The following is an 11858-nucleotide window of genomic DNA, read 5'->3' as shown; positions in this document are numbered from 1 at the left end:
AAAAAAAAGTGGCACCGCTGTGGTGCTGAAGAATCCCAACACACCCTACAAACTTTATACATATGTACAGCTTACTTCACGCATCAGTGAAGTCCAGCCAACTTTGTGCCAGACCACGAAGGCTGCAAAACAAGGCACATGAAGTCCACCAAGCAGGTTAATCAGTGACAGAGCTGAGTGTACCTGTGGTTGCCTGGGCTGGGGTGTAGGACGACAGGACTGAGGGTATGAGCCCAAGCCTAGGACATCTATCTCAGACACCCAGCTAACTTCAATGGGCTTTGGGTCAGCCCTGCTACAATGGAAGATGGCAGGGGGTCTTTTCTAACTAATGGCAGGATGAGTTATATGCATTATGTCAAAGACTGCTTTTTTTCCTGATCTGGATTAAAGCCTGCCCTGGGAACAATGGAACGGGCTGCAGCCCAGCAGAAGGAATTCGCTGAGCTGGCAGGGTCTGAGGTTTGCAGAGCAGAGCAGATGAGAGTGCATACCTGCACTTTTCTGACACGAGGCTCAGTTTTAGAGGGGACATAGCCGTTAACGTGAAGCTTTAAATGCATAGCTGCACTGTCCCAGCCCAAAGGCGCTGTTGCAGTCCTGAAGGTAGAAATCCACAGACATTTAAACAAGCATATCTTTTTTTCCTTTTGTAACTAAAAAGATTTACTGAGGCTATGAGAGTTCTGCACAGACCTGTTGGCACAAAAGATCTAAAAGATATAAGCTAAGATGATATCTTTATCTCCTATTCTAAAAGATCTCTTGAAAGGCCTTGTTTTATTTGAGACTTTGGCATTTAATAGCGAAGTAAGCCACTGGATGGCTCCCGTCTGTCAAATTAAAAACAAAACATGTCAGAATTATCATTTCAGACTTTTCAAACTTGAACAACCAGTTTTGTTTCAGAGTCACATAGTTAACTGTGGTTTAGATTCACAGGTGCCTTCAGGGTGCTGTACCTGAGATTTGCTGAGTGCCTGTAAGTCTTGGGGCTCCAGGAACTGAGCACATGTCAGGATCATGCTGTGAAGGCTTGTGTTTGGTTTCATGCTCTGGGAACTGTAGCTGTTCCTTCTTTCACAGAAACCCTTCCACACTTGCTTTGCTAAATTGAGTTTCAGATCTTTACATCACTGGATTAAAAGTAAAAAATATAACTTGATTTTTTTCTTTCCAGTGCTCTGAAGTGCTCAGCTTGGAGCTGGATAACTCTCTTGGGAACAAATAATCCATCTGTGAGCATCTGCTAAGTCCTAGAAGACAGCTAGAGTTAACCTTGCCCACTGTCAATGTCACTAAAAGAGCAAAAATATTTTTGACAAAGGGAAAATAAAATATTTTTACCTAACTCAAATTTACATTCACAAAGAAATCATAGATATTTTTGGTCTTTGCTTTCTCAATAAAGAGGGGAAATAGTGCTTACTGTTTTGGTGTCAATGCCAAACACAGAATTCACTTTGTGAGTTAAATAACTGCAAATCCATGTCAACAGCGAAGGGGAGATCTGCTCAGCATGCCATAGGTGAAAACAGAAAAAGAAATACTAGATACGGTTGTTTATTAGCCTTCCTCTTAGATGGCTCATGAGACAGATCCTCCCCACATTCCTAAGGAAATGTGGAACACAAAGCTTCCAGTAAGTACATTCACAGTGGTGACATTTGGGTTTCACTGTCATATTATGTTTTAAAACACATCAGTTATGTGGACAATGTAGATATTACTGTAAGAAATGAGCTGGCATGTGGAAACGAAAAATGTTCCTTTTCAAATGGACATATAGGGCAAATAAGGCACAGTTACCACAATAGTACCTTTCCAGTTGAGAATCTCAAGATGAAGTAATACTTAAATGATCGTTTTAGCACTTTGCTTAAAATTCTTCTGATTCTTTCTCTCTCCTTTTCTTTTTCTTCTTTTCATATGCTCCTCATATCCTGCATCCTCATACAGTCAAATCGTCTGACCTGGCCCGGCTGCTGGCTTTACTTAGCCTGCTGAGGGATCTCACATCAGTGGCAAGTTCAGCAGGTGCTGAAGGCCCTTCCACTTCATCGCTCACCACCTCCTCCTCTGCTTTCTTCACCCCTGGCTCTTCCTGAGGTGCTGGCTGCTCCTCTTGTTCCTCTTCCTCCTCTGCTCTTACCTTCTCCTCTTCCGGTTCCTTTGCTTGTGCATACGATGGCAACCTCTCATCAAATGCCCTGGAGAGATCTTCCAATGGCCCCATTCCAATCTTCTCCTCAAACTCATTGAAGGCCGATGGAAGGGGACTGGGCTCAACCCCTACTTCCGTGAGAGGGAAATAGTGAGATACTGGCTTTTCTTCTTCTAGCAGCTTGTAACCTTTGGCCTTCGGGATGGAGGACACTGCAATAGCATGGAGGGGCTTCTCTGGCACCTCTCCCATTTGCTCCTCTGCTGGTCTTCTCAGAGCCTTCCGGATCCTTTTCAGGATCAAGTGACTGATCTCCACCAGGTTGAGGAAGAGGGACACAGAAGCCACCACGAGCATGAACATAATAAAGATAGTCTTCTCTGTAGGCCTGGAGACAAAACAGTCCACTAGATTGGGACAGGGCCACCGCCCACAGCGGTAAAGGGGGAGAATGCGGAAGCCGTACAGGAAATATTGGCCAACTATGAATCCCACTTCAAAGAGAGTTTTGAAAATGATGTGGAAGATGTAGGTTCTCAGGAGAGTCCCCTCCAGGCGAAACTTCTTGGTCCCATCTGGGTTGTTGCCCTTATTTTGATTTGGAGCTAGGGGCAGCTTCTCTTCATCCACCTCAGCTTGCTGACGCCTCTCAGCTTCCTCCCTCTCTTTTCTCTTCTCCTCCATGCGGACGTGGTGCACCGCATGCCCAAAGTACACTAGCGAAGGTGTGGATACAAAAATGATCTGTAGGACCCAGAGCCGGATGTGGGAGATGGGGAAGGCCTCATCATAGCAGACGTTCTCACAACCAGGTTGCTGGGTGTTGCACACAAAGTCTGACTGTTCATCTCCCCATACTAGTTCAGCAGCTGTTCCCAGGATCAGGATGCGGAAAATGAAGAGCACTGTGAGCCAAACTCTCCCGATGACAGTGGACTGCTCGTTCACCTGCTCTAAAATGTTCCCCAAGAAACTCCAGTCACCCATTTCTTACTGTCTAAGGAAAGAAAAAAGAAAGAGAATGACGACAAATTATGCTAAATTTCAAAGATTTCACATTTTCCCACTGATGCTTGTTGTTACTTTCAACTAGTATTTCTCTGATATGCTTTGAGAACAGAAAGAAGATTGCTTGTTTCTTTGCTCTGATTGCAATGATTTATTAGCAAGAGATGGGTTGGAAAGCCAGAGCAAACCGCTTGCCAAAATCATTCTTCCCTGGCTCTAAATGAGCAATTACTTTTGAGCCAAGGAGTGTATTTAACTCCTTTTCCAGATAGTAGTCTTCTGTGGTCTCTTCTAAGCTCTGTTGTGTGTGCCTGCTTAGATTTTATACACGTACAAACACTTGCCAGCAGTACAGTAGAACATATTTATCAGCATGCAGAGCTGCAGTGGTTAGAATGAGTGAAACTTCAGCAGAACTGTGCAGAGGTCAAACAGGTCTTGAATTGGTGCCCATCTTGCATGTATACAAACATGGGCTTTCTACAGTTGCATATCACCATGTTAGGTAATACCAGCAATAGTGACACTATTAGTACGTTAGTAATACTTTGCAAGATTAATAACTACCACATATACTAGTTTTTCTATACAATAAAATTATTTCATGTTATAGGAATTATTGTATCCAGTTCTGAAGTCAGCTGCCTCACTGGCATTGGAACCAACCTGGACAGAAACATGAACGTCTGTCATTGGGACCTCAGACACTAGTTTCTCTCTGTAAAACATCAGTGCTACTATCTCAGGCTAACACAAAGCTGTAAGCCAGCTGTAGATATCCTACTGGAAAGCTAATGAAGTAGTTAATTTTCAAGTACTGCAGATCAAACATTACATCTCTCAATATTTTTGCATGATAGGAGATTATTCCTGGCCAGGACTTCATCCTGCATATCCAAAACTTCCCAGTGTATAAAGTCAGGTACAGGAAAATGAGAGAAGAGGAAACTTGTTTGGGACTGGCTGATTTGTACTGCAGCAGTACGAAGACTCTGAGGAACGCGAAATATTACAGCGATCCAAAAGGATTAACTTGTGGACAATATCAAGAAAAACAGGTAACATTAATCATAAAATAGCTGTTCACGGGGATCTGAAAGTTCATCTCTTAGATGCTGCCTCCAGCTATAGTTTTCTAGATGCGGACACACATATACAGTTGCTGGGAGAATGTACAGTCATCAGCATGGAAATCTGAGTATCTCAACTTCCCTCCTTCCTTCAGATCGCACTGGGATATATCTGTAATGCCATATGTTATGACACACCGATGCATACCAGTCTGTTTCAAATACCGTGCGTACATATTCACACATAGATGAACACACAAAATACTGAGAGTTCTGAGTGGGGATTTTACAAATTTTCAACCAAAAAATCTTTGCGATGTGATTTTTCTAAAACAAGTCGGACTCGTTATTCTCATCTTCAAACACTGTAAAATGTTAAGCCCAGACATCTATGTTAAAAAATAAAGAGCAGAACGCAGCTCTTCAGTTTGCACAAACTCCTTGCATGCAGAAGTGGCAGACATATAATTTAATCACCAAAGAAAATTGCTACTTTGTCAGTCATTAAAGTTGTGTAAAGGAGTGTGTTAATGCCAGCACTTACATTAACAAGTCTAGCAGAAGATTATGCTGTTTACATACATCATCTAAACTGATTTAAACATCCTCTTTCTGCAAATTCACAGAACGGAATATACCAGCCATTAACCAGTCATGTGCAACTCCATGGAAAACATCACTATATACAATATTAGCTCCATTGTCCCCAAAACACCACAGTTTACTACATCCCTTTCTTTCTTCGTGAGTCACACAATATCCACAGCCATCAGTCCATCATTTCCATTGCAGCATGGAAGAGTGCCATTCTAGACATGATAAACCTTATCACACAGAAAACTCACTGTAAAAGAGAAACGTGTTTCCTAACTCCACCAGATGCTTCACTTGCAGCTTTCTACCTCTGACAAAACTCTTCCTACGATCACTTCTGAACTAGTCACATTTTTCAAAACTCTGTCACGCCCAATCTATTTTTCTACAAGAGAGGTGGCCCAGGTTGCTCAATGGGTTCTTCAGCTGGAAGATAAAATTTGGGGTGGACTGGAGAAGAGTAGTACAGCCAATTCAAACTCAACCTGCAATCGCAGTTCTTCCAGTCTCACAGAAAAAAAAAAAAAAAAAGGAGGAGGAAAGCAATAAATTTAGGCATTCCCCTCTTCCCTTAAATTGCCTGTCATGAGGAAAAGAGAAGACTGCCTAAGCTCACTCAGAGTTGACAGACTAATTATGTCCCTAACTTGCACGGGCTAACTGCAAACCCCCACCCAGCAGTTCCAGATGCTGCAATCTGAGCGCACTACCAGCAAGAAAGATCTAAAGATTAAGGATGTTGAGCAAGTAACTTGCCACTGGGAAAGGTTCCACCGAAGAATTGTGTCCCCCTCCTCTCTTGGCACTCTGCAGTGAAGAGTGAACTTTTGTCTCTCTCCTTCCCTACCCTAAAAGTCCCAATCTTGTCGCACGACTGAACAGATATGACTGAATTGGCTCTGATGGCAGGTTTTAGTTGCTGTGCAATATTTAAGCTCCGAGCCAGACGGCTTTATGAAGTGAGTGACAGTTGGTGACGTGGGGAACAATAGAGAGAAAAAAATAGAGAAAAAGAGGCAGAGACACAGAGAGGAGAATCCACTGAACATGAAAAAGCAGAGGGGGGAGAAGGGCAGGCAACGGGCAGTGAAAACCTAATACATGCATAAAGGGGAGTTTGTGTGGTTAAGCAGGGACTGGAGCATCTCTGCTGATCTGCTGTCATTCAGCACAGCTCTGCGTGCCTCCACTTGCTAGTCTTTAGGTGTCGTGCTGTGAGAGGTGAAAAGGGAGCATCCACATCTCTGATGGTGGCAGAACTAATTAAACTAATTTGTTACTTACACCCAGATCCAACAATTGAGTCTCGCTGCTGATTTCCAGCACTGGCGATCATTGGGGCATCACATCTGTATTTGACATTGTTAGGTACTTTGGTCTGGTCTTTGACATCTTTCAGCAGGAAAAAGAAGCAGTATGGGAAAACTAGATCATCACTCAGTATTAACTAAAGCTGAGAAAGACTTGTTTTATGACCTAGACTTCCAGTGTCTTTGTTCTGCTTAATTTATCCTCCAAATGCATTTTGTACATACATCAAAAATGTCCAAAACAAACTGTTTTGTTAAGGAGTGTAGCCAAATTCCAGCAGCCCAGCAAAGAGGAATGTTACCTCAGGCATAGCCATCTGCAAAAATGCTGGAGAGCCCACAGAAGAGGAAAATCTCCTGTTCACTAATGCATCCACAATACAACAAACTGCACAAAGTTTTGATTGGCAAAGCATATCGCTTTATTCTGAGGTGCTGTTTTGGTAGTTTTTCTGTATGAACTGCTCAGAACATGCTCTTGGTGCCCAACTCCGAAGAAAAAGATGATTATAGGAAGCAAGATATGCTAAACAATGATACCAGTACCAGGCTTATAAAGTGAGAAATCAGCAAGTGGCTCTCCTCCTTCTTTGCACAAAAGCATTATTGAAATTAATTCCCCAGAACAGCTCTGGGAGATCTCTGTTTCTAGAATAGCTGTCATTTGAAAGAGATACTGTAATTTGAGGGCTACAAAATTTTCTATCTTCAAACTAGTCGTTTGAGGTCTCTCTTCAGCATTTCTGGGCATTTGTGCCCAAGGAAATGCAGAGCCTTACTTCAACAGTAGTCTTCCCAAACGGCTTTAAAATGAGTTGCACAGTACCTCTATCCAAAGCACAACTTGAGGCAGAAAGAATGCTTCTCAGACTGGATTTCAGTGAGCTAGAGGATAAATGAGGGATGGAAAATAAGAAAATTTTGCAAGAGGGACCACTTCAGAGAGAAAAAAGAAAATCAATCTCTGTGCGTAAAGTTGGAATGAAGGTCATATTCTGAACACCTTAATAAATCACTCTCTTAATAGAGAAGTATTAGAGATTTGGTGCATTACGTTTTTCAGCCTGTGCTATATATAAAGCATTGGAAGAAGCTTCCTGGCAAGAGGACACACAGAGAAGATGATATGGGGCCCAAGAACATGCGGTGATTAAGAACAGGCTCCGTTTGTTCAACAAGGGGAAAAAAGATGGTAAGGAAGAGTAAGGAATTCCTTTCTTGCTTTGTTTTGCTATATACTGCTGAGATAAACTAGGATAGGTATGTGAGTGAATGGTCACCACTGCCACCCTTATCCTCTCTTTGGGGAGCAGTTAAAGACAGAGGACTAACTAATGCAACCTGTGGTTAACATCTTTAAAGAGTGCCTGCAAACTGCTGTATCACAGCAACCAAATGGTTCAGATGTTAAACTGCCTGTCTCTTTTCAGACTGAAATTGTCCTTTTGAAAAACAACTCTGACTGAATGTGTATATCCCTTTCCTGGGCCCTATCTCTAATAAAATGAGCCAAAACCCAAATCTGGTATGTAACTACATGGCTACAGTCCATTTTTAAATTACATCCAGCTACTGTCAGATACATTCCCCATTAACCTCCTGTACTCCATTTGCAAACACAATCCAAATATCAAACACTTTCTGTCAAGTTGCAGAAATCACAGAATCACAGAATTGTACATGTTGGGAAGAATCTCTAGAGATCATTGAGTCCAACCCCCTACTAAAGCAGTTCCCTACGGTAAGTAGGGATATAGAAATACAGAAAAGCATCCAGATGGATTGTAAGTATCTCCAGAGAAGGAGATTCCATCACCTCTCTGGGCAGCCTGATCCAGTGCAGTGATATTCAAGTCAATCATCTTTGGATACATGTAATTTCTTTCTGAATTATTTGAGTGTATTTTTTTGCTGCCATTATGGTGCAGAGCCTTTAATATGGGAACTGTGAGCTTGCTGGACATTGGTGATTTGGGTAAAAACACATAATGCCTTCAACTGGCTTCCTGAAAGAAGGCAATGCTGAGCTGTGGATCAAGTTCTCCAGCTAACTAGGGCCTCTTCCCCATGCACAAGTACAGAAAGTAGTCTAAGTAATGATGGCAAATGAGGAATTCCTGTTGTATTGGTACTCCACAAGGAAGTGGTTGAGATGGCAATGGAGAGGAAAAGATAGAGCATGAGAGAACAAAAAGAGCACTTGATTCTCTCAGCCATCAGGGAAATGCTGGAAATCAGGACTGTTTTAGAAACTGTCTGAAAGAAAGGGGTAAAGACCATTAAATCAAAAGTCTACAAAGAAGACTGGACTAAGAGAGGATGGAACGTCTGAACAAAATCTGCAACAGTGACAGTGTCCAACCCATAATGGCAAACACTTCCAACCTGCATACCTGCCCCATTTTTTTATGCTTTTATTAAGCAATCTGTAGGATTGCTGAGAACATACACCTCCAAATACCAGTGCAAGAGATAGTCATGGCTAATGTGAGTAATACTATTAGTAGGAATTCTTCTTGCCTTGAAAAGAACCATGGAGATCTCCTGCACTTTTAAGACTATATTTTCTTCAGAAAGAAGTTTGTTTCACAGAGGCAGTGCACAGCAAGCTCACTACGTTGGACTTCAGGAGAGCAAACCTCTTCGGGGATCTGCGTGATAGTATTCCATGAGATAAAGCCCTGGGAGTAAAAAAGGCCTAAATACCAAAATAAAGCTTACAAGAGGTAGAATCAAGACAGGTAGCCTGGGAGGAATATGGAGAAATTCTCTGAGCAGCCAGAGATCAGGTTGGGAAAACTAAAGCACTGATGGGATCAAATCTGGCCAGGACATCAAAGAGAATGGAAGGGCTTCTGTAAGTACATCAGTTTTAAAAAGGAAGACAAGAGAAAATGTGGGCCTTCTCTAGAAAGAAACAGGAGATCTGGTTATCTGAGATATGGAGAAAGCTGAGGTATTCATCAACTTTTTGCCTCAATCTTCATCAGCAAGTGCCCTCACCACACTGTCCATGTCACAGAAGGCAAAGCCAAGGGACTGGGAAAATGAAGAGCTATAGGAGAAGAACAGATTTGAGACCATCTAAGGAACTTGAAGTTACACAAGTCCAAGAGACCAGATGAGATGAATCCACAGGTCCTAAGAGAACTGGCAGATAAAATTGCTGAGCTACTATCTATTGTATCTGAGAAGTCATGTCAGTCTGGCAAAGTTCCCATTAGAAAAGGGAAAGTATAACATCATTTTTTAAAAAGGGAAAAAATGGAAAACAAGGAGCTAGAGACCAGTCAGTCACATATATCTGCCTGGCAAGATCATGGAACATATCCTCCTGGAAACTATGCTAAGGGGAATGGAGGACAGAGAGGTGACAGGTGACAGCCCACTTGGCTTCACTAAGTACAAATAGTGCTTGAAATTTGGTGGTCTTCTACATCAGGGCTACAGTGTTAGCAGGTACAGGAAGAGCAACTAATGTAACCTACCTGGACTTGTACAAAGCATTTTACACAGTCACACATCATCCTTTTCTCTAAATTGGAGATTTTTGTTAGATATTAGGAGAAAATTATTATTTAGAGAGCGGTGAGGCAGTGGCACAGCTGCCCAGAGAAGCGGTGGATGCCCCATCACCCAGGTGTTCAATGAGCTGGTGGGAGGGAGCCCTGCCCATGGCAAGGGGTTGGGGCTGGGTGGGTTTTGAGGTCCCTTCCAACCCAAATCATCCTGTGATCCTATGCTTTCTTATTGAGCTGTTTTGATATTGGTCCAAGCTCCCAACTCCTAGCACCACTGAGACTGTAAGGTCTCCACTGCAACTCAGCCATTTGCTCACAAACTACGAGATCACTTGGGGAATGTGGGATTTTTCATTCCAAATGGATTTCCAACACAGACATGATGTCAGGACAAGGCAGGGCCGTGCTATTGAACAGCTCTTTTCATGCATGATAGCAGATTGTGCAATTATATAGTGCACAACCCTAGATAATGATACCTCTCCCTCAAACAAAGTTATCTTCTCCTGATCTGCTTAGCTAGAAAGTGGCACATGCTTCCTGTTCTTCTGCTGAACACACAAACCTTTCACTTATGGCTGAAGCTGAACACTGAACATATTAAGCTTCCCTGCAAGAAGATGGACGCTCTACACAACTCTTATTTGCTAGATATTGCCCAACTTAAAGGATACTTGCTTTCTAGTAACATGCTTCTTTGTCCGTCCTTGAGCCAAAGCCATTTATCAATCTGATCACTAGGAGTGAGAGTCTCACCAGCTCTCATCTTCTCTCTACCACCTACTGAAATCAGAAATTGTTCAAATGTAGGTAGCACTGGATTAATCTTTGGGCAGAACTCGCCATGCCCCTGCAAGGCTGCTAAATGTCAGTCTCCCTACTTTTCTGAGATTTTTTCAAGATTTGCCCAAATTTCACCTTCTCTTCAGAGCCCTCAGAAAATTGGGGAATGCATTTTGCTGGGAAATTACAGACAAAACAGAAAGAAAAGAGAGGGAGAAAAATATAAAGCATGAAGAAGCAGGGAAATTTGAGAAGTATGCAAGTAACAGGAGAAGAGGTGAAGGCAGTGTTGGATTATGCTGAAATTCAAGTGGAAGATGAATACTTAAGGGAAACGTGTTTTTAATTTAAGGGATGGAACAAAACTAGACAATGAATAAAGATAAGCAGAGCAAAAGTGGAATGTCTTTCAATATCTTGCTAACTTAACTGCAGTTCTGTTCTGAAAATTACTGTTATAAGAGGAACTGGGAAGTTACAGTCCAGTCAGCTTAACTGTGATACCTAGAAAGATATTGGACCCATTTATGAAACAATCAATTCATAAGTAGCTAAAGGATGATAACGTGACAAGAACCAGTCAGCAGGGAATTTTAAAGAACAAACACCTTCAAACCAGGCTGATTTCCTTCTTTGATTAATAGGCCTGGTAGATGGGAAGGAAATGGTAAATATTAAGCTTTTAGTGAGCATTTTGGAAATATCTAGACCACGAACTCCCAGAGAAGCAAACAGATGAAGTGACTACACAGAAGTGTACAAGTACCATAATCAAGGGTAATTACGAGGGCTTCACTTTTCCAGAGAGGAGGACCATGTCCCTGAAGTTTGGGCTTCAGGGCTGCTCAGCATTTCCATGAAAGATTTGGACAACAGAACAAAGGACAAAACCAAAAGGATGGTAGCTGGGCTGGGGAGTTGCCGTCTCCATGAAGTTGGGTGACTGGAGTGTCAGAATTTGACAAGAAGGCACTACAGAGCTGGCCTACCTTCTAGAGAGGTGATGTATCAAGATATAATTCAGAAATGGTGAGGGCATAGACACCAACTGCACTGGTCCAAAGGAATCGGCCTAGATGACCTTTAAGGGCCCCTTCCAACTCAAATGCTTCTATGATTGGTATCCATTTTAACAGCAGTGCAGCCGGGAAAGAGCTGGAGTGGGACTGAATATGAAACTGTTAAGCAAGATTCCCACAGAAAACAAAAACAAATCACAAATATAACGGGAGTTTTGCGTATAAGACAAAGAAAGCAATTATTCAATACTGCTGAGTTCTCAGCAGGTACAGTGTGTCCAGTTCCAAGCAGTACATTTTACAAAAGATGTAAACAAACTGGAGAGAGTTAAAAAATAAAAAAACAATTAAAACAACAACAATAACAAAATGATAAGAGATGTTAACCA

The 11858-nt window shown here is 42.1% G+C and overlaps 1 protein-coding gene across 2 annotated transcripts; it reads right to left on the bottom strand.

The window, feature by feature from the left end:
• Nucleotides 1–6: 6 nt before the first annotated feature.
• Nucleotides 7–6243, bottom strand: GJA8 (gap junction protein alpha 8). 2 transcript variants are annotated; one of them, XM_031556475.1, is made up of 2 exons: nt 6121–6243; nt 7–3161 (listed from the first exon to the last, which is right to left on the bottom strand). In XM_031556475.1, exon 2 carries the CDS (start codon nt 3149–3151, stop codon nt 1952–1954), a length of 1200 nt encoding a protein of 399 aa, XP_031412335.1. In that variant the 5' UTR covers nt 3152–3161; nt 6121–6243; the 3' UTR covers nt 7–1951. The 2 variants fall into 2 exon arrangements, with proteins under 2 accessions (XP_031412335.1, XP_031412333.1); XM_031556473.1 differs by having other exon boundaries at nt 7–3157.
• Between the last annotated feature and the right edge of the window lie 5615 nt (nt 6244–11858).

This window comes from Meleagris gallopavo, chromosome 1, assembly GCF_000146605.3.
Source record: "Meleagris gallopavo isolate NT-WF06-2002-E0010 breed Aviagen turkey brand Nicholas breeding stock chromosome 1, Turkey_5.1, whole genome shotgun sequence".
Lineage (NCBI taxonomy): Eukaryota > Metazoa > Chordata > Aves > Galliformes > Phasianidae > Meleagris > Meleagris gallopavo.
This window is presented reverse-complemented; position numbering and strand designations above follow the sequence as displayed.